Source organism: Xyrauchen texanus, chromosome 8, assembly GCF_025860055.1.
Source record: "Xyrauchen texanus isolate HMW12.3.18 chromosome 8, RBS_HiC_50CHRs, whole genome shotgun sequence".
Lineage (NCBI taxonomy): Eukaryota > Metazoa > Chordata > Actinopteri > Cypriniformes > Catostomidae > Xyrauchen > Xyrauchen texanus.
In genome coordinates this window covers 26,179,806-26,203,971 of record NC_068283.1, presented here as the reverse complement: position 1 = coordinate 26,203,971, position 24,166 = coordinate 26,179,806, and the positions used below count along the sequence as shown (strand labels likewise).

Here is a 24,166-nt window from a genome sequence, read left to right as displayed (position 1 = left end):
TTGTTACCTTATGGCGCTATCTCTACCTGATCAAACCCTTTAAATTAGTGTTGTTGGTGTAACTTACAGTAGGATGGTAGATTCAAAGTTCAGACATGTTAAATAATATTTTTGACTTGAATCAAACCAGTTCATTTAAATGTTACCACATGAAACACATACCTAGGCTAAGTCACTAGCTAAATAAGCTCTGGGCTTTTCTGGTTCAGGCACACATAATAAGTCAGGTAACAAGCTGTTTAAGCCATTTCAGCCAAGCAGGCCAATACACTCCGTGCACATGGCACTTTGGAGCAGCAGCAGTACACAAGTCTTGGCTGTAGATCTTCTTGGTAGGGAATACAAAAATAATGCATTTATGCAGCATCCCTGCTTTGTTGGGGGATTGTATTTATGTCTTAATGTGTAGCATTATGCCATACATGCTTATTGCAGCATGTCTTGTGTTTCCACATGCTTAATTTTGTATCTGTTCAAGCAGAAGCAACTCTCCGTACGTGCTCTGCAGCAGCAGCACTCCACATGAACTTGCAGGCTCAATGAGATATATTTTTTAGTCCATTGAATGTGTACACTTTAGTCAGGTAACATAAAAACGTTCTTTATATATTATAAAAATATATTTTATAGTCTCACTATATCAGCCAGACAAATTAGAATACACCAACAAATGTCATTTTTATGAAAGAAAATAAATAGGAGTAGATTCTTGAAGTAACAATTGCATTTTACCACTTTTTTCAGTGTAGACACAATGAATTACAGACATTTCTCTTGAGCGGGTACAGTGGAATACAAACACACACAATCAAAGTTCAACTGATAACATGACAGCAATCACAGAGGGAGAGGGAAGGGGAAATGCCTGAACTTTGACTCAATTTATAATCACTGTTCTGTTTGTATCTTTCTTTTCTTCTCCCTCAAAAAAAATAAATGTATTGACATGATACACAGTTAACATTCCCAAAGATTTAATACATCTAACATTAATATATATACCATCTCCCTTTCATTAATATTCTAATTTTCTCTCTAGTTTCTCTCTCCCTCTACCAAAGTCACAGTAGTTCTGTGTGAAAAAGAAGCAAAGATAGAAGGTGTAATGTTGTAATTGTTGTGGGTGGGGCTGAGGAGGTACTGAGACAAACCCAATGAGAAGATGGCATTCTGCAAACCAAATTAACAAGGTAGCCAGGGCTTAAGTGGCTGAAAAATAAAAAAAATAAAAAGGAAAGAAAAAACCCCAGCATGGGGTGGAGTCAGATTCACGCAAACTAATGAGAGATGCAGAGCAGAATAGAACAAGAGAGAGGACAGAAGTCATGTGTGCCTATAAGGAAAGACTGTGTGGCAAAGGACGAAAAGGAGCTGTCTTATAAGTAGTCTGGGAAATGAGTTTGATTTTATGAAACTCTGCTCAACAGTGACAGGAAAAATGAGTATTAGTGAGGGGAAGACACTTTATGTGTCCACTTTCAGGATGCAGCTGTCAAGTTCCCAGTCCAAGTGGTCCAATGGACAAGGGCCACAACCTGCACACAAAACCACAGCCACAGCCGTGAAGAAGATTGAAGAGACATCAAGTGCAGGCAAGTCAGGAAACTTCTTGGATCAGAATTTGCGTATGTGAAAGAGCCTATGAGTACATGTGTTTGGGTTGGATATTTGCCTTTAAAAACCTGTTGAGGTCAAAATGTTTCTTAGTAGTGGATAGATGCATGATCTTTGCAGGAAGTATATTGCTAAGATAAACCCCGTCAGGAATCGTCATGGTTATTAACCAGTGTTTCATAGAGCATTCATCAGAGCTTGACAGACACTGTTTTTACTTTCTCTGTATTTATAAGCTCAGATAACAGAGGATGTTCTTGTATTGCAAAGCTGCATTCACTCAGGAATAGATTATTAAGGCACACAAGAGATGTCTCTCAAATATTGGGTGAAATTCTGTTTATCCTTATGTGTGAATTCCCCAGGATTTGTTTACTTTGTTCTGTCTGAACGGACATGTTTTTGCTAGTCACTGCATTGATTTCTGATAAGAAAAACAGTTCAGCATTCTCTAGATTTCTCCATCAATCACTGTATAAATGTATTATATATTCAGGGTTTGTGATATACAGATAAACAGTGGGGTCCAAAAGTGTGAGATCACAGGTGAAATACAGTACTTCTTTTTTGCATGTTTTATTTTTTATAAATTATATTGTCAGTATAATAATTTTAGTGAAATTTTAAAATATGCATGGATTTCAGAAGTATTTGGGATGCCCCCTATTTACTCTAATGACAGCATGTACTCAAAATTGTTCAATCCACAAGTTTGTGCGAAACCTGATTATGTTTGCATGATGTTTCAAAGAGCATTATGTCACAAATTTGCTTTGATAGTTGATAAGTTACCTAGAAATTGTGTACAATCTTAAAAATTTCTTCTTCGTTTTATGCCACATCTTTAAAAATGTAAAGACTTTTTGTCTACTTCCAGGTTTCAATTAAAGAAAGATCATTTTTAATGTAGACTCAGAGCCCATTGTATCTTAGCCTCAGGATGAGTAGGAGAGAGGTCACTATTGGCATGAGATTCCTTTCTCACTAATTTAAACTTGTGTTTTGTCTTTCATGTCCAGGTTTGTGTGGGAAAGTGTGTTTTTGGTAGTAGTGCTCTCCTCAAACCTCCATTTCAACAGTGAATACCACTCTTAAAGGAATATTCTGTGTTCAATACAAGTTAAGATCAATCGACAGCATTTGTGGCATAATGGTGATTAATACAAAAATTTATTCAGACTCGTCCCTACTTTTCTTTAAAAAAAAAATAAAAGCACAAATCTGTGTTAGTTAGGCACTTACAATGACAATCTGGCCAATTGTTGGAGGTTTAAAGGCAGAAATGTCAAGAATATAATTTTTTGAAAGCTCTTACATTAATGCGTTAAAAACTCATGTATTTTTTGAGCTGTAAAGTTGTTTAAATTGTTTTTACAATAATTTTAGTGTTTGTTGACATCATCATGGCAACGAAGTTGTAAAATTGGCTATAACTTTACACAGAAAAGGTTAGTAAGTGTTGTAATCACACTAAAATCATATTTACATGCATTTCCTTTATGTCTTGTGGCTATATTGAAACAGTGAGTACAGGGCCGCTGCTGGCCAAATTGATGCCCCAAGCGATCATCTGTGTTCCGCGACTGCTTTCTGGTCCTTGAGTAACGTATAACATGTGAGTAAGGGCAGCGGTACTGAGAGAGTAATTTAATGTTCAAAAATTGGCCCCATTCACTTCCATTGTAAGTGCCTCACTGTAACAGATTTTTACTGTTTTTATAGAAAAGGAGGAACAAGTCAAAATAAATGTTTGTGATTAACATTATGCCACAAATGCTGTCGAGTGAGCTTAACTTGAATTGAACCCTGAATAAAGTTCCTTTCATTTCCTGATCAAATCTCCTGATACAAGACAGGCCACAATGTTAAAATACCAACAATGAGACTCAAATCAATTCAGTTTGTGCTCCTCAGTAAGGTGCATTTACATTGTACTCACCCTCCTCTTTTTTCACATGTGTGTTGCTATAACAACCAGTGAATAGTGGTTTGCATGAGCAAACAAGGATTACATTTGCAAAGGCTACATGAGGCCAGGTCAAAGGATAGTGGATCATGAGACCTACCAGGTCAGTGAGAACAAATGTTAGGAAATCAATGGGGCTAGAATTAATTGTTCCCTTTATTGTAGATACAGTACATGTGGTTGTCTGAAAGAGACCTCATGAATTTCTCAGGTAGAAATGTTGTTAAGAAATCATAACTTTAAATCAACATGTATATAGCCTGGAAACCCCAACAATCATGACAAATTAAAAAACAACAACAAAGGAGACCTTTCACTTATTAATGCCACGATGTTCAAACACACCTATACACTTATTCATAGGTTAATCGTTTTATTCAAAGCTACACCCAAGGCCTTGTATACAAAGGTAAGTGGCAGCATTTTTAAACAGAAACAGGTTTGTTGAAGCTCTGTCAGATGATATCACAGTTCAGCTCAAGCTCTTGATCTACTTTGAATCTGTTCTTTTGACTTTCAGTATTCTTTGTTAGTTGTACATTCTGTTGGCTCTTTTTGTCAGTCTTTAGTGGCATGTAAAATGAGCACTGGTGTTTCTAAATTGACCAAAGAGAGAAGGTGTGATAGAGGATGTTAAAAAATGTGTCAAAGTGGTTACATACCAAAATACATCTCAACATTTGCATCTTTTATAGATTAACTGTTTCTTCCTGTGTGATTTCTCAACACAATTACAAGACTATACACAGAAAATAGTTATAATGTTATACTGTAAACAGGTCCATGGTACAAGATTAACAAAATCTAAGATTAACTTGTTGTCATTGTAAAGGACATGTAGTAGTGGCACCAAAATGTATTTGAAATTAGCACCACATTTAAAAATATCTGAATGTCTTTGCATTATAACAAAATATCAAACCAAGTGACAATTATTTAAAAAAAGAAAGAAAGAAAAAGAAACACTTTTCAAGCAGGACATTTCACACAAATAAGCCTGTTAGATATCAAATAATAAAACAACAGCCATATTGTTCACTAAGTATTTAGCTACATTCTAGTTTTCACTCTGTGTGGAACTCGTCCACAAAATGTGATGAACTACTTTTGTAATTACTCTGCTAGAACACTTGTGTGAACTGTAGGGGGAATTATTTAATTCACTAAAATGTAAATCAAAAGTTGATTTTAATGAATTGCAACAATAGCTAAGTGAATTTAACACGGAGGAAATCTGTTTGCAGATGACACTTGGTTTTGTACCTATACGCCTATGCACAGTACAAATTCGGGACGCCTCTAGGTGTCTGTATAGTAGCAGGTTGACTAGGTATTATCTTAGGAAATGTATTTAAAGTCTTCATGTATGTGCAGTTATTAAGAGATGGCTTTAAAGCATAGCTTGTCAAGCGTTTTGCATTCTGCTCCTAATGCCACTAACAGAGTTTTGCATTCTATTTTAAGTCTCATTGGTATGAAAGTGTCTGCCAAGTATGTAAACATAATCCAAATGTCATGTAGGGTACAAACGGGGCTAAAGGCTCCTTTGATTGTATTTTCTCCCAAAACACTAAATAGCATCAAACATTACCACATCACTTTCCTAAACACCTGTTTGCCAATATACACTGCCAAATTTACCTGATCCATGAGATCTTTGCATGTAATGTGTTATGAAGGCAGACGAGGAGTGGGGATCTAGATTCAGTTTATTGAAAAGAACAAGACAAACAAGACTGGAACAAACAAAACATCCACGGGGGATATAAACAAGGGAAAACATCCACAACAGGCTCAGGCAGGAACACATACCAGAATCTACAAAACATTATCATTTAACAACCAACTACGAATGGAGAAACAACAGGGTTTAAATGCACAAGGATAATGATGATTACATGACATAGAGGTGAGAACAATGACTGACTGGCAGTGATGAGGGCAGGGAATTATGGGAAGTGTAGTTTATGACAGGTGACAAGTGAAACACAGGGCAGACAACAGGGGATCGTGACATATTGTCTAAAGGTTGATTCTGAGGCAAATTTATCTCATTTTTATAATTTTTTGAAAATCCCTGAAATTCAAAAGAAGAATTTTTTTGTTTTGTTAAAAATAGTTTGCTTTAAGGTCATTAACTGTCCAGTAAGTGAAAAGTTAATATTTGGGGGGAAAACAAAACATTGCAGTGGCAAAATGCCCCCATTAAACACAATGTTTTCTTTTTTTTTAAGTTGGATAAATAGATTTGTAAGAGGTCTTAAAAAGCAATTATAGACAAAAAAAAAGTATTTAAGATGCAATAAAATGCCAAATATGTTTGAAATGATCAGGAAATGGTTGACTTTTTCTGAAGTGGTTATTTTGAGTAAGCATCATCTTAATTTGTTACTCAAAAAAGTTAGTTGACAAATTGTGCCCTATAACTATTGCCCAGGTATCTACATATCATCACTTTAAATCACCTAGGGTCCTTTTACCCCAAGTGAGGGAGCCTTTTACACAATGTGGGGGGGTAAAAGGCCACTTTTTTGTATTATTTTAAACTGAATTTAATCGAAACAACCTTCCGTTCTTATTTCTTTTCACAAAACTGATGTTGCCCCATCAATATTCAATAAAAATACATATGTTTTTTACGTATATTTATACATTTTGTGACCAGAAAAAAAGCTACATTTCCTTAAGGAGTGCATTTAGCCCCATTGTATCCTAAACGTAATGCATTGAGCCTTGTCATATCAGCATTACTTTCTCTCCCTTCCTTTTAGGATTATCTCAACCCTTCATCAGTAGTTTTTACATTAGAATAACTGACATTTAGACAAGCTGGATCTTGGTGTGATGCACTAAGCATGCAGAAAAGTCGTTCTTAAAGAAGTTGAATCTGAGCACAGAGGTGCATGTGTATCACCTTGTATTATATACAAATCATGAGACTAATGTATATTCCACCTGTCTGCTTTTCTTTCTCGTAATTCGGTCATACTCTATTCATTCGTATCAAAATTTTTATGCTGCTTTCAGCACAGTGCGTAACAGCATTTCCTGTGCCATCTTTCCTCTGTCAAGCTAGTGAGCGAGAAACACAACCATACAAGGGGTCTGGATTCACCCCTTTTCACTGAGCCCCTCCAGGACTGTATGGTGGATGAAGGAAATGACATCATATTGCAGGGGATTATCACAGGAAGCCAGCCAATAAATGTTTCCTGGCTTCATAATGGTGAGTCTGTGGCAGATGGTCTTACAATTAATTACAATCTAAATCAAATTCTTTCAAGCGTTCTGCTTGTGTTGCTCTATCAGACTTTCCCTGACAAGACCAGAGTAGACCAATATGAATTTCCATGCTGGTCCTGGCTGATGTATACTGGGTAGGTACTAGTCACCAGCATAGGTGAAGCGTGTGTAAGACTGGGGAAGGCCTAGCCTCCCCCTGGCCATGGGCATGATGTGTAGGCTACATTAATGAATATATGAAATTGACAGAGAATTCCAATTGCCAATCAGGGATGATACTGCTTGTAACTGCTTATATAGGATCAGTTTCACCACCAAAATTCTAAATATATTGCTAGTGAGAACGGAAAGGCTGACTCTAGATCAGTGGCTGCGGCTGAATTTATCTTACATTGCTTGAGTGGCTGCGGCTGTACGCTGCATGTGTATGGAGAAATAATTTTTAAAATTTTTGAACAACATTTTAAAATATAAAATGTAGTTAAATTCTGTAAATATTAAATTCTTGTATTAAAACATATTGATTAGATTTGGATAAACAAACTCATTGAAAAGTAGTTCATCCAAGACTGTAGTGTTCTTTTTTTTCAAAGCGGTATCCAAATCAAATATGAAACGAGCCAGCACAGAGATGACTTCAATGAAAATAAAATCATCAGACACATTCCTTGATCTCGTGAAGAAGACTTTATCACAACTAGATTTTATCTTAATGCCTCAAGTCATCGTCTCATGAAAATTCATGTCGTTGCAGGACCGCTTATTATTATGCCGTACGCAGGTCCAATTCAAGACAGATCTTATTTCTTATTATTCAAGTTTGCAGTTATGCTAATTAAATAACCCCAATCAGGAATATAGTCTATACTCTTGCTTTTGTTTAAATAATGATCAATGAGTATGAACACTGTACAGTAGATTGTATCTGCAAAAAAATCTTTTGTATTTAATGTATGGCTCCAGATTGAAAGAAATGTATTTTAAATGTTTTAATTATGATCACTATTATTATTATTATTATTATGTATAACCTCTAAGTAGGGTTGGGGTGGGGGTGTTTCACCAACAAAAAACTGAAGCAATGCTTGATCCTTCTGGTGAAGCTAGTTGACCAAGATATGCTTGCGAGTTAAGTTGGTTAAGAATCCTGGCAGGGATACCATCCTACATTCCAGCATCCAAAGCATTAGCTGGGAACCAGCAATGCTGGTTTTTTCAACAGGGCTGAGATTTAGCTCCATTTGTAAATGGCAACTCAAATCAAATGCATTCCTTTAAATATGATATCTCATTGTATATGAATGATGTCCCCTCTTAGTTTTATAATGTCATACTTTTATCTCCCTCTTTCTTTCCATCAATTCCACACCCTTGTCTCAGGAATGGTTGTTCAGTTTGGTAAATCTTCATTAGAGGGAGGAGCGGTGAGACTGGTAATTAGCGAGTGTCTTCCAGAGGATGCTGGGGCTTACACCTGTGTAGCTGAAAACACTGCAGGAAAAACATCCAGCAGTGCAGCAGTGTGTGTAAGAGGTAATACAAGAACACTCATAGACAAACGCACACATTCAGCATCATCACACTGATACATCAAAAATCCAAGCTTAGTCTGCATGTACAGAACAGTAGTTTGACAAGAGTGATGAATGTCAGTGTAAACGCAATCCGATTTGTTGAGAAGTTGGGTTAGATTCCAACAGAAGGGCAGTTAAAGGGTAGCCTACACCCCAAACTGAAAATTCTGTCATCATTTATTTACCCTCATGTTGTTCCAAACCTATATAGGTGAAATGTTAGTCTCAGTCACCATTCACATTCACTGCATCTTTTTTCCATACAATTAAAGTGAATGGTGACTGGGGGAAACATTCTGCCTAAAATCTGCTTTTGTGGTACACAGATGACAGAAAGTCAAACAGATGTGGAACAACATGAGGGAGATTAAATGATGACAGAATTATCATTTTTGGATAAACTACTCCTAACATGAGAGGACCCTAACATGAACACACTAAAAAAAACATAAAGCCTATTTTTAAGATTTAAATTACTAAATTAAAATACATAACAAAATTCCATCAAATTGTTGAATAGTTAACACACACAAAAAATATATTTCTCAATTCAATTTGATGGATTATATATATAACTTAAATGCGTAAATCTTAACACTATGTTTTTGAATGCAGGAGTCTAAAGAGGTGTGGAGGTGTTTCTGTCTACATAAAATAGCCTAGCTGTGTTTAGCCTGTGTGTTGTATGTAAGATATAGTTTGGGGACAAAACCACCCTTTGGGGACATTTAGGTACATCCTCATTTGTAAAAATCAATTAATAATAAAGGTTAATACAGATAACCCTAATAGTAACTATAATTAGCCTAATATGAAAACAATATGGTATGGTATGTCCCCATTTAGATACCTAAGTAAACATCTATGTGTGTGTTTTTGTGTTGCTTGGACCATCAATGTTAATTTCCCTATCTAATGTTGTTTTTGTTTGTCTCACTCTTTCATCCTCTCTCACTTTTTTGCTTATTTACATAACCATTACTCCCTCATTCTAACATGTAAACACAATAAATTGTCCCTCTGTCAAAATGGACTTTGAAGACTATGAAACGATTCTTGGGGTCAATAACAATACCACACACAACTCTCATCCTCTTAATTCCGCTAATCCACACACTTCTAACATTGTAAACGAGGGGTTAAACTCACCTCAGAACATTCCAGATGACATCAGTGTATTCAGAGGCCCACAGTCACCTGTGACCCCCCAGACAGGAAGCCCTGTAACATGCTCCCCAACGCAAAAGAAAGGTATGTCACAAACAACCACCTCTACACGTACATATGAGGAGGAAATATAATTTAATACATGACACATTTAATTCAGGCTAATCTCCAAACTTCTGTGTTTTCTAGTTCTACTTTTTGTCAGGAAAAGAATTAACCCAAGCATTTAATTATTTCCTGACTGCTTAGCATGCTAATGGTTATGTCGCACTATATGTTGAGCACCTCCTCTATTTTATCTGTTGCATGTTTTTCTTAGACACAAACACATATGGTACCTGTCCTCTTGACTCCACCCCTGATGATAAGCGATGATTATCTGTTGCATGCTCTTTAACACAAATGCACCCACACACACACCAGATTCCTCTCATATTTGTGCTCTCAAGTGCTCTCTCTATCTTTTGTTACAGACGTGCTTGTCAAAAGGAGGAGCAGCTCAGGTACAGGTAAGTTTATCACTATGTCTGTCTTACACTTTCAGTTCTTCTTTTAAACCTTTTAGCTCTTTGACTAAAAATGCTTCATACCAGCAACCTAACAGTATTAAGAAAATACTGCTCAAATTGCTGTGTTTTGGAACATGGTAGCTGATTTCCAGCTGGTCAAAGCTGGTCAATCTTGGGCATGGGAAAGTTATTTTCTTTCCTTCCTCATTTCTTCTTTTTAAGGGGTATCTGATCTTTAGCCTCCCACACCTATAATAAAATACAATTAAACCATGTCTTTTTAAGGGGAAGGTTTTTTTGTCTATAATTGCAAGTTAAAGTATAACCACTGTGACCTGCTTCAAAGTCATTTGGCTCTGAACGGTAAGGTCTGTGTTCCACTCCGCAGATTTTTACTTCCAGACTTTATGTCTCCTTCAAGGGCTGTTAGTGTTGTATATACCAGGGACTGGTCTGTTTGCATCGTACCCACTGATATTTTCCTTAGACTTTTCTCTTTTCAAATACTGAAACCATTGACATCCAAAGTAATATTCCTGATTTATTTGTGCTTAAGTCATCCATATACTGATAAAACTGAGACATAAAAATAGAAATTTGCTTTAAGTTACTTTTTGTCATGTAAGTGTCAGATTTACTGTGACAGCGCTGGCCCTAAACAGTTTTTGGACACATTAGCCACACTTTAAATTGTATGAATATTGTAATATAACAATATATTAAGCCAAGTGTAATTTTTTTTTAAAGAAAAATGGCACAAGCACACTTTTCAATGAAAACATTTTACAAAAATAATTTTGTAAGTTTTTAAAATTATGAATCAATAGACAAATTGTTCAAAGTATTTGAAGACTGTTTGATTGTCAAACACTTGTGGAGCATGTCTACTTCACCTGTGGTTACTCTGCTGAGACACCTATGTGAACTTGAGGGGAATTTACTTCATATAACAACTAAAAATAGGCTAACCTTGTGACCAGTTGGTTAAAAGTAATTAAAAGCCGAACAAGTCGGAATTCATTTTTGTGTTAATCAGTGTTAAGCCATAAATTCAGTTGCTTAAGCTTAAATTGTATTGAAGCCTGAATATTCTTTAAATTGAGTGTCTAAATTCTTATTTAGGGCCACTGTATGTAACTAAAACATATGTTTTCAGTCCAGACTGAGAGGTGGGTTTTCTTTGTAACTGTGGGCTGGGCTTTCATGCACCATATGATGGGTGTTTGTTTGCAGTCTTTTGATCTTTCATGTAAAACACACTGCTATCTGTGGACATTCTCTATGGTTGGTCTGTATTATAATATATAATGACTGGTCTTGTCAAAGAATATGAGGTCATCATGCATAAGCAGGTTTTATCAGGCTCAGTCAAGTGTGTTGATTTGAATAATGACAGTTTTTCAGTCCACTTTCTCAATATCTGTTACTCTAAGGAATACATACAATATGTGAGCTTACTATGTAGACTCATATTCTGAAGAGAACAATCAGACTCCCCCTTTGGTCTTCATTTAAACTCATTGTGTCTAGGCAAAACAATTGAGATGTTAAAGAGGTCTAATATGTGATTCCCCCCCTTTACAGCACCGCCTTTGCAGATTGTAGCTCCATTAAATCGTCTGGAGGTCCGTGTTGGAGAGACAGCCGAATTGACCTGTGCATTCAAAGGCAGCTCTCCTGTAGTGTCCTGCTGGATCCGTAACAAAGAGGAGGTATATAAGCACTTAAACAAACAACTTCCATTGCTGTACTTTTCTAGAGTAAAATGTTTTTGGTCAAAACATTAGTCAAAGTTAGTTATACTTTAAAAATGTAAGCGTTGTCATTATTAACTCATGTTGTTTATCCAAACCTGTATGTCTTTCTTTCTTCTGTGGAACACAAAAGAACAGATTATTAGCCTCAGTCACCATTCACTTATAATGTATGGAAAAACGATGCAATAAAAGTGAATGGTGACTGAGGCTAACATTCTGCCTAACAACTCCTTTTGTGTTCAATGGAAGAAAGTCCTATGGGCTTGGAACAACATGAGGGTGAGAAAATTATGACAGGGGAGTGATGTCACTGTCTATCTTTCTAAAGGTGTTGGAAGACTCCAGGTTTCGTATAGAGAGTTGTGATCAGAGAAGTTCCCTTGTGATCTCTGAAGCTTTGCCTGAGGACTCTGGACGTTATACTATATTTGTGCGAGATCGCAAAAGCTCCGCCCAACACACAGTGACCGTATGTGTTATTGGTAAGTTCCAATAGCCCTCACATTGAGCATACAACTTCTACACTGTGCATTTGCATAACATTTTTGTGTGTGTTTTCTCCAGACCGGCCCCAGCCGCCTGCCTCCTGTCCTGTGGCCTGTGTTCTCTCCTCTCTCTCTCTGGTGTTGTCCTGGTCAGGTCCTTGTTATGATGGAGGAAGTGCTGTAACAGGATACGTGGTTGAGGTTCGGTCACAAAGCCTTGGTGAGACTGACTACTGGAGAGAGCTCAACACCCAGTGCAAGAGCACCTCACTCAGGGTGAACTCAGGGCTTCAGCCACTGGAAGAGTACTGCTTCCGGGTCAGAGCTTATAACGCTGTGGGGGTCAGCGAACCGAGTGAAGAGTCGCAGCCAATCAGGATGGACATCCCAGGTGAGGTGGACATATACTTTAACATGAGTAAGGGCAAATATGATTAAAAAAAAGTTCTCTTTTGATTAGACAATTTAGCCAGTTTAGCTGTTTAAATATACACTACAGTACATTGCCAAAAGTATGCAGACACCTCCTTCTAATTATCTACCTGTAGTTTGGCAAGGCCCTTTATTTCCATTGAAGACAAATCTTAAAGGGTCATGAAACACCCCTCTTTCAGCTCAAACTTGCATCGCGGTATTATCAACTCTCTCAACTGACACTGAGGGGCTTGAGAGTTTGAAGCGCTGGTCATATGGTATAATGAATTGTCCTCCAGGAAAAAAGGGTTTCATAAAATGAAACTACAAAAGGACTACAAAAACCAAACAGGAACTAAACTTCAAATGCACAAAAACAAAAAGACAACAGTGAACATGACAGAGCCCCCGCTTTGAACGGATTCCAGACGCTCCAAAAAGCAAAAAAAAAAGAAACAAAAACAAATTGTCCAAGGGTTGCAAACACACAGTCCAAGGGGGCACAAGGGGCAGACGGAGCAGTCCACAGGACGGGGACTGGGTCAGGGGGCCTGGGAGGTGGCCACAGGACAGGAACTGGGCCAGGAGGCCTGGGAGGCTCGGGAGGTGGAGCCATGGAAGGCGGAGATGTGGAAAGCTCTGGGGTGGAGCCGTGGAAGGCCCGGGAGACGGAGCCGTGGAAGGCAGAGCCGTGGAAAGCTCAGAGGGTGGAGCTGTGGTAGGCAGATTGGTAACGCTGGTAACCTGGTAACGCTGGCTCTGGGACGGACGAGGCTTCCAGCTCGTTGGCCGTGGCATGCGTGGGCGTTGGCTCGTTGGCCGTGGCAGGCGTGGGCTCGTTGAGAGTACCCTCAGGAGCAAACCTCTCAAATCATATCCACGTATGCCATCCAAGTGTACTCACCAGTCTCCGGCAACTCCTCCCATCCTTGGGCAAGGAGGCCGATCTGGTAGATGGACTTGGTGTCGGTCCGCATATCCAGTGTATCTGGCAATGGTGCAAAACATACATGAGTATTCAATTAATCCATCTGGGGTTGGTTCTTCTGTGATGAAGGCAGGCAGAGAATGCAGATCTAAGTGCAGCTTTTATTAATTAAAACCAGGCAAACTCTGGCACAGAGCATAGTAACACATGCAAGAACCAGCAAAGCAAACAAGAAAACTAAGGGCTTAAATACAAAAAGGAACAAACAAGGGAATTAGAAACACCTGGGGAAACAATCAGGGAATGAGAACTAATCAGGGAAAACCAATCATAAAATGAAACTACAAAGGACTACAAAAACCAAACAGGAACTAAACTAAACTTCAACATAAAAGCAAAAAAACAAAAGACAACAGTGAACATGACAGGTGTTCCCAGTCAAAAATGACTTGCCTATTAAAATTGCTTATAAATCTCTCATTATACTTTATTATCACCAAAAATTGGATTAGATCTTTTATTAACTTCCTTTTTTTTTCAATTAGTACAGGTTTTGTATTTCTTTTTGGAACTTACTGATAGTAGGCCTCCCTGACCTGAGCTTATGGTCATAATTTTTGAGTGAAAAAGGTTTGTGAATCATTTTTTCAATATGAAATAATATATGAAAACATGCTGTACTATTTATCACACTAGTATGCTTTAATGTTTAAACAGGAAGTATATTTGAAACAATTTAATTTAGTAAATTATTGCACAAAGTCACACTTGAGGTGTTCCGAAGACCGGCCTATTAAAATTGCTTCTAAATCCCTCATTATGCTATATTATCACCAAAATGTGATTAGATCTTTTTGTCAACTTGTTTTCTTTCAGAGTTTATGCACTTTATTTTTTGAGTGAATAAAGCATTCTTTATGGGTTATTCTGACTACATGAAATACCATAAGAAAACATCTATGCTATGAAAATTACACACTATTTTATTTTAACGTTTCATATGGAAGTTTGTTTGGAAGTACTTCTATTTAGTTAAAAAATGGTAGAACGTCACACTTGTGGTGTTCCCGGTCAAAAATGACTGACCATTGAAAATGAATTGGGAAGTTCATAAAAAAACAAGACGTTTATTTTTAAATGAACCAAGGCAAATGGTCTAGTGTCATGTGATCAAGAGCCTCATGCACAGAGAACCGCTTGGCCATTGTGCTGCCACAAAGTGTATGATGAGCAAGGCCTTATGAGGCCTTTACATATCTTAGCTGTGGGAAAGCTTCTTTATATTAGAAAACATTAGTCGCGTTTCGACTATCAGGGCAAGTAAGGGCATGCTCATGCATGCCAGGGCCTGTTGCATTCCAACTGTCACTTCTAGGGCTTCATCGTGCCTCCTCAGGGCTTTCTCGGGGCCAGTGGCCGATTACCCTTGGGACAAACAAGGCCAATCAGGGATTAAGGCGGTTACAATGTCAAAGCACACAATGGTACAGGATCAGGAAAAAAAAACAAATCAGGCACAGTATGAATCCATCAAAATGCACAATGGATGCAGCGGTGCCCAAATAAATGACTTTCCATGGCTCTGTGAACTTTCATAGACAGTGTGCTGGGACATCATCCCACTGTTAGAGGAGAGACCCCTACGGACATCATGGCAACTACAGTCAATGAGTTGTTATTGCTAATTTTTCTTGATAGCTAGCTAACTAATGTTTACATTCGAAATAAACTCAATTGTCTAGATAACTAGATAACATGATATCTCAGCTTGAGCTTCCCTTTTGCTTGTGAAATAGATAAGGTGTGTGACGCTGGCACCTGGCTCTCAATTAGCACGAAAATTCCAAAACACGTTGTCATAAAATGTGTGTGTTTGTGTGTGTGTGTGTGATAATATTGGATAGATGTTGGATGCAGTTCAGGGTAGGGTAAATTTCATCCCTTTGGAAAGCAGAGTTTGTGCCTGTACTTGTGCATGTGTGTTCGTGTGTGCACGAATGTGTGTGTGTATGTGTATGTGCACAGGTCCGAGGCCTTTATGTTTGCAAGCACACATGCACATATGTGCTCATCTAATGGATGAACATACTCCTGAACACTAAACTTTTATCTCCCCCATTCATTTTCAATGTCCGGTCACCACCGGGAACACCACAAGTGTGACTTTGTGCCATTTTGTACAAAATAAAATCATTTCAAAACAAACTCCCTGGTTAAACAAAGCACACTAGTGTGATAAATAGTACAAAATATTTTCAAATTTTTCACAAATAATGCTTCTTTTTTTCACTCAAAAATTTGATGCATAAGCTGCAGGTCAATGAGGACTACAATCAGTAAGTTCCAAAAAGAAATACAAAACCTGTGCTAATTGAAAGAAAACAAGTTGAATAAAGATCTGCTAAATTTTTTGTTGATAATATAATATAATGAGAGATTTATTAGCAATTTTTAAGAGGCCAGATATTTTTGACCAGGAACACCAAAAGTGTAACAAAGTGAAAAAATTACAATCAATTAGCCCTGTGGGAACAAAGTCAAAAAGTTTCAGTCCAATAAAATAACATTAACTAGCATTTTCAGTCAAAAGAAAATCCTCTTTGAGTCAAAATGAAAGGCATTTGACACAACTGAACACACATTTTTGTTCCACTGTTTAAATGTTTTTGGTTTTGGAAGTAAATTTGTTCGAAGAATGTTTAATGACGGTATTAATAGCTCAGTTATATATCAGTCCAATAATTAAAAAGTATTTTTCATAAACAATTTTTTATTTTATTTTTTTGTTAGTAGTGGAACTTCTTTCGACAAGCTTAGTGCAGAATTCTTATATTTGTGGTATTTCATTATTTCACAGTTGGCTGACAATACAACTTTATTTTTGAAAGATAAAAAACAAATTAGAATAGCAAATTATTTAGTATAAACTTTCTCCAATGCCACAGGCCTCCAGATAAATATGCAAAATGTGAAATAATTTGCCTACATCAATCAACAGAGCTATCGTTGTTTAATATTCCAGTTAAAGAGTGTATTCAATATTTGGGAATTTATATATCCAAAAACATATACATTTAGACAGCAACTTAAATTTAATCCAAACTTAAAAAACTAAATTAATTTTTGATAACTGGTTACAGAGAGACCTATCGAATTTAGGGAGAGTCCTATTGTCTTAGGCAAAAGGTTTATCTATATTACATTTACATTTATGCATTTGGCAGACACTTTTATCCAAAGTGACTTACAGTGCACTTATTACAGGGACAATCCCCCCAGAGCTGGAGTTAAGTGCCTTGCTCAAGGACACAATGGTGGTGGCTGTGGGGATTGAACCAGAGACCTTCTGATTAACAGTTATGTGCTGATTAACAGTTATGTGCTTTAGCCCACTACGCCACCACCACCACATAAAATGTTGTAATTTGTTATTAAGGATACTCACTTTGTCTTCTATCATGTGTAACACATAAATATCTGGTAACAAATCAGAAAACGTTGTTTTAGTGTTTCATGACCCTTTAACCCTTCAAACAACAGAATTGTGTACTTTCAACTTTGCGGATACTGTTTGGTGAGGGCCCTTTTTTGTTTCTTCATAACCATTTCCCTGTCCACAAAGCGAAGTCTATAAAGAAATGGTTTACTGAGTCTGGTGTAGAAGAACTTGTTTGGCCTACACAAAGCTATTGAACATCTTTTGGATGAATTTGAATGCAGACAGGAGCTAGGTATAATCACCCAACATTGCCTGACCTCACTGACGATCTTGTGTATCAATGGAAGCAAATTCCATGTTCCAGCCATGTTCTAACATCTAGTGGAAAGCATTTCCAGAAGAGTGAAAGCTGTCAGGGAGAACCAATTCCCAATGAATGCCAGTGGTTTGGAAATTAAACGCTCAACAAGTATCTATGTTGGTGCGTTGTTCATGTCCACATACTTCTGGCCAGATAGTGTATCTTTTGTGTTTGTTCAATAGTTAGTTTTTGTTTTTTGCTTTTAGTCATAAACCCAGCTTTTCCCTCAAATTAGGGGCACAAAGCTCAGTAACCAGATTAAAAAATTGAAGAACGTGTTTAAAATAATAACACAAAGCATGCAATCTGTGATAATGAGGCTTTGACATGATGGATGTGATGGATTCTGTGATGTTCTCTTTCAAAGGAGAGCCCAATGAAGAGACACCAGTGGAATATGTAAATGTGACAATCAACACTGAGCATAAAGTTTCTGACCACTATATTGTTCAGGAAAAACTAGGAGTGTAAGTACTTATCCACAAATAAACACACACACATTCAACAGGCCTCATAGCTGTTGTTCATAGTACATGTCAAGTTAAAAGAAACTTCATCCCTGTAATGAGTATGTGTGTATGGAAAGTGTACATGTTCCTGCATGCATGCTTGCATCAAAAAGAGAAAACAACCCATATAACTGACCCTGTTTCCCAGAAAAATAGCTAGCTAAATAATCACGTTTACACAAAGACATTCCAAGTTTGATGATTCAAAACTAAAATTAGAAGGTCAGGGCTGCTCAATTTTCTTTGGAAATGGCATAATCGTTCACATATTTTGAAGTTGTTCATGCACTTAATAGTTAGAAGTGTTTTCCTGAACTGCATCCAAGAAATCCAGATTTTAGGCAAAAAATAAAATGTAACTAAGTTCACTTAACAACTGAATAGACAAAAAGCTAGGACATTGAGAAACAATGATCACTTGATATTGGTCAAATTTCAAAATTTCATATTACATATAGTTACTTCTGGTTTGTAAGCATGTTATAATTTTACCATTTTGATTCTCTCAAAAGAGGGAAGTTTGGACTGGTGTTTCGGATGACTCACAAGGAGACAGGTCGTGTATGCGCTGGAAAGTTCTATAAGGGACGGCGAGCAAAGGAGAGAGAGGCGGCGAGGAAAGAAATAGAGCTAATGAATTTCTTACACCACCATAAATTGGTGCAGTGTCTCGCCGCGTATGACAACAAACCTGAGATGGTTATGGTGATGGAGTAGTAAGTATCCTGATTGTGGTAGGTGGTAATGAGTGATTGGTTGGAACAACACGCTTAATACACATGTACAACATTACATGTAATCTAAATCTAAGATGAATAAAACAGTCAAAATGTAAGCATTATGAGATTAGTAAAATTTTGAGAATAAAGCAAATTAATGATGGTAAAGTCGAAGCATTATGAGATAGTGTTCATTGAGTAGTGTTTTGAAAATAAAGTCACAATAAAATGAAGATAACTTTGTTAAGAGACGTAATGTATACGGCACTAAAACGGCATTGTACAATATAGTTTTTTTGTGCATATTTTTCTATATTTTTTGTATATGTGTGTTTTAAAGACGCCATGAAAATGTTTAATTGACAAGTTTGCCTGTCCATTTAGTCCTTGTAGTTGATATTGATATGAAGCAGATCATTTACTTTGTTGGTTCTGATAAGAGTAATATACAGATATGAAGAGATGCCAACAGGTTTTATGCATTAACTTCTGCAACAATTACAATATTTTGGTCATTATAGTATTTTGTTAATTAACACAGCATGATTATATTATGTTTCTGTATGTGTAGTGTTGCTGGCGGTGAGCTGTTTGAGCGTATTGTAGATGATAGTTTTGAGCACACTGAGGCTTCCAGTGTGGGCTACATACGCCAGATTCTGGAGGGCATTCAGTACATGCACCAGCAGGACATCATCCACCTGGACCTTAAACCTGAAAACATTGTCTGTGTGGACAGAACAGGCATTCAAATCAAAATCATTGACTTTGGACTTGCTAGCAAGCTGGGTAAGAATATACTCATATGTCATTGTCCAAACAATATGTTAATTTTCAATATTCAATAATAAAAAATTAAAAAATTGGGAGCACAGCTTCCCTTATCCCCTTATACCCAGCTATGCCTGGTATTATCCTGTTTGTAGTTGTTGAAAATGGTACCATGATCATAGGTGTCGTTTACAGATGGGATATGTCCCTACCACTTTTTAAAGTAGCTTTCTTCAGGCAAGTGTCTAATGTCAAAGAAACATATCTAATTCTTGAGCAGGAGATTCCATTTCAGTCATGTGTAAGTCATAAGCAGCGATCCAGCACCGAAGTTTGTATTTTTAATGAGTGCTCATTGCGGCTGTTATCAGTGGCGTTGAGTGAAAGCGGGCAGCGATGTGTGCAACAAGACATACACTCAACTTAGGGGCGCAACTACACATTTCCGAGCGGGTATGCAAAACAAAATTTTTATGTTATGTTATGTTAAGTTTTATGTTAGAGGTGTCGATGAGGCCGACTGCACCACCTTTAGTGAGCCGCTGGCGCCCCACTTTACAGGCACCCCCATGCATTGTATCTGCTGCTCATGATCCTTTCTAGATAAATCACAAAGCAAAATGCAAACAGATGTGTCCCTGCACATGATATACATCCAGTAACGTGCAGAAGCACTCTTCGTTTATTAAAATAATACGATTATATTACGGCAGATTAGAACTTAAAAATTTTACCATGAGACCAAACAGTCATTCTGAACTAAAATGTCATTCATCTATGTCCCTACCACTTTTTAATACAAAGTGATGCCTAGGACCATGATAAATAGTTTGTATTACATTATATTTAGGATGGTAATAATACAATGGTTTTCTTTAAATTATATTGGAGGACAATCTAAAGACCATGATTCATGAATATGGCAACCATTCAGTAGAGTGTATTACAATTTGATACCATCACTGTGTCATTGTACTGCCACAGTGCTTTTTGTTAGGATGGATTCTTGAAGTAAAGTAAGTGTGTGGGCGTGTGTGTGTGTGTGCATGTGCATATGCATTTCTTATATACCTTAGACCCCTCCACACCTCTGAAGGTGATGCATGGCACTCCAGAATTTGTTGCTCCAGAAGTCATCAACTTTGAGCCTGTCACTATGGCCACTGATATGTGGAGCATCGGGGTCATATGCTACATCCTGTGAGTAACAACACCACTGTTGCTTGCTGCTGTCGTGCTGAAGACTGTTCTTGCTGCCCCCTAGTGTTGAATCATGCAATGGCATTTGTTCCCATATAGGCTGAGTGGTGAATCTCCATTCCAAGGGGAAAGTGACACAGAGACTCTGTCTCTCGTAACAGCAGCACAGTGGGAGTTTGATGAGGAGAGCTTTGAAGAGATCACTGACCTGGCAAAGGATTTCATTAGCTCTCTGCTCAACAAAGATATCAGGTTCATCAATATCCATCACTTCCCTTCCCTTACAAATATGTTCAGTATTTAAAAAATAATGAACCTGGGTCGACACGCTTTCATACTCAGCTTAGTTGTCTATTTACTCTGTGTTGGTAACAGACGTAGGCTGTCATGTGAAGATGCCTTGGCTCACACCTGGATGGAATTTGTGAGTGTAGACAACACCAGTAGCATCAACAAAAACCTCTCCAAAGACAAGATGAAGAAATTCCTGACAAGGCAAAAGTGGAAGGTAATCTAGTAATGATGAAGTGTTTAATTACTATGTGCATACGAGACCATCATTGTAGATTTAAATGAGTGAATGCAAGAGATAAGCCATCAAAATGTCTTGAATTTTAAATGCGTATCTGCAGTGAGTTAATCATAGCAGATGAAGATGTCCGAAAAGCAAAAAGACATGGAGTAAACTACATGTTCCAAAACATAGTGAGCTGCCTTGCAGCCTCCAGCCTACATAGACAGATGCCTTCTATCATGGCAGCATCCTTACTGACATGGAGCCTTGTAAGTGAGCGATTCATAGGCAGCAATTCATTTATGCATTTATGCATTTGGCAGTACCTCACAATTGATTTCAGTACAAGTGACCCAGGAGGAAGGGCACGACTCTCTAATGGGCATAAATATGGTATTCATAGCAAACACAGATGATTTTTGGATAAAATAATACATTTTCTATTATTTTACATTTGAAATGTGTAATTTCTGTGCCACATCACCATCGAATGGCAAAAATAAATAAATAGCCTTCATACTTTTTAAAACAGCCTTCTGAATGAGTGCCCCATCTACCGTTGATCAAACACACCCATAGTTCAGCCCCTGTCTCAGGCTATTGGTTGAGTCAATGTTGCTGTGTCGGGCTGGACGGGTCGCTCAAAACAAACTTTTAAATGTTTACAGAGCTACAGAGACAGTGTTTACAGGTTTTGAGAAAATGAACATCAAGTAGCTTACTTGTTTTGGCTTACAACCAAATGTCTCTGCATACTGTATTAAGTTGGGATAGGAGAAAGCATTTTTACACCGAAAAATCTACACACTTCAGCTTTAAAATATTTTCATTGATAATTTTAAATAATTAATGGATTAAAAGTATAATTATAATAAAAAAAATATAGCTGCAAGCAGCAATCACTGCTCAACACTAAGCACAACCCAAAGAGTACATATGACGTACATAGCAAGCACAAACCACAAATCGTCCCAAAATGGATTTAATCCTATGACTTTAAGTTCCAGAGTTCAAAGGAAAATCCACTGCACCACAGAGCCACGACTTTATCAGTCACCAAACGGCCATACCAGCTTCGAGCAACACTGCCATGCGAAGCAGTCATCGTAATCAACTTCGTATTCATGTAAATTTTCAACAAAGATGAAAATCTTAATTGATTGGGGATAAGCCCAGCAACCATTTAGTAAGAAAACACTAAAATCTACAGAACTATAAAACTTTCTAATATTTGATTTGATGAGGTGGGGTTTGAACCAACAGCCCTTGGCACTATTGCCAAAATCTTTACATGTGCCACTCAGTCAACATGAATTAGTCATGGCAAAGAGGCATAGCATTTTTAGAGTAAGTACACAAGTGTGGGTTATCTTGCTAACTATAGGTGGCGCTGTCTCCAAACAGTTCAGGTGTCCTCAGGCCATAATGTTGATGATGCATAACAATTTTGTTTTAAATTCAAGAATACGTTCAAAAGATATAAATGATTTTTTCACAAAACATATGTATCAGAAGAACAATAAGAAGAAGAAGAATAAAAATAAAATGCAAAGATCAGGGATAAGCGCTGCAACTATTCAGTATGCACAATACAAAGACCTCCAATGCAATATTAAATAAACTGTACTAACTGTCCCCCTTTAACTTTCTTACTCTCCCAATTCTGGCTTTCAGAAAACAGGCAAAGCTCTGCTGGCTCTAAAGAGGATGGCTATATTGTCTAAACCAGAGGGTGCTGCGTGCCTGAGCCCTGTAGATGGTGAGAAAGAAAACTAACTTAAGTGTTTAAAAATGTGATTTTATATAAATATTTTAGTCTTCATACACACTGTTTCAGGCAGTCTTCTGGCTCTTGTGTATTGTAGAGACAGAGCAGGCACTGCATTCTTTGGAGCTGAAACTTCAGTGTAAACCGGAGTTCAGTAAGACTCCATTTGACCTGACTGTCCCACAGGGCTCCAGTGCCAAACTCTCCTGCCACATCACAGGTTAGGACACACTGATAGAGATCATTTACCTTCTCCAGCCTCAAATAATTTCCAACTGGTATTTGTAAGCTAAACTGTGTAAAATGTGCAGTAGTGTTTATATTTTCATTCGAAATATGCAGCTGAAAATAATACCAAGTATATTATAGTGGCAGATATTTCCGCTTAATTAAAGGAAGTTACATTCTGTCTCTTCCCGTTTAACCCACTAAATTATATCTTCTAAAATGACATGTGCATTCCTCCTCTTTCCTTCACTGTTCTCACATTTACTGTTCCTGGACATGTTCCCTTTCTCTCCTTGGAACACTTTTGAACTGCAGTCTTTCTCTTGCAGGTTACCCTGACCCTGAGGTGGTGTGGTTAAGACAGGGTGAGCTGTTGGAGTTGCAGGACGGGCATGTAACAGTGGATTATGAGGAGAATGGCAGCTGTACTCTCACCCTTGAGAATGTCTCTCTGCACCACAGTGGCCTGTATTCCTGCAGAGCCACCAATGTACATGGGGAGGTGCAGTGCTCTGCTACTCTTGCAGTAGTAGAGAAAGACAGCTTATAGGTTCTTACTTGCACACTAATGATTACAGATTTACTATGCATTGAAATGTGTATATACATAACACACACACACAAAACACATTTTGTTTACACACACAGATAGATTCAAATATATTGATGGAATGAATGTACATGCTGATATAATTGTGGATTCAGTGTTAAAACTGTAATAAAAAAAATCTGATGTTATTGTCATTATGATTATTGTTCATGAACATGCACCGAATATCAATTTCTCAAAGCCAGACCTCTGAATTTCAACATACAGTAGCCCTAAAAAGTATTTGGATGCTGTTAGAACACTTAAGACACACAATTCTTAATGTCATTGCATTAGATCATATGTGACATCTGCAAACAAAAAGTTCACACAGGTTTACATTAGGGCTGTAACGTTTAGTCCATGTTATCGACAACGTCGACAATAAAAAATTGACGACAAAATATGATT

The 24,166-nt window shown here is 37.4% G+C and overlaps 1 protein-coding gene across 1 annotated transcript; it reads left to right on the top strand.

Moving 5' to 3' along the window:
• Positions 1–1,309: 1,309 nt before the first annotated feature.
• mylk5 (myosin, light chain kinase 5) lies at positions 1,310–23,890 on the top strand. Its single transcript, XM_052131310.1, has 17 exons — positions 1,310–1,592; positions 6,657–6,806; positions 8,204–8,356; positions 9,439–9,648; positions 10,038–10,073; positions 11,658–11,785; positions 12,159–12,312; positions 12,395–12,706; positions 17,825–17,924; positions 18,479–18,682; positions 19,257–19,474; positions 20,533–20,656; positions 20,756–20,908; positions 21,032–21,164; positions 22,845–22,929; positions 23,036–23,158; positions 23,496–23,890. Exons 1-17 carry the CDS (start codon positions 1,409–1,411, stop codon positions 23,714–23,716), a joined length of 2,688 nt encoding a protein of 895 aa, XP_051987270.1. The 5' UTR covers positions 1,310–1,408; the 3' UTR covers positions 23,717–23,890.
• Positions 23,891–24,166: the final 276 nt, after the last annotated feature.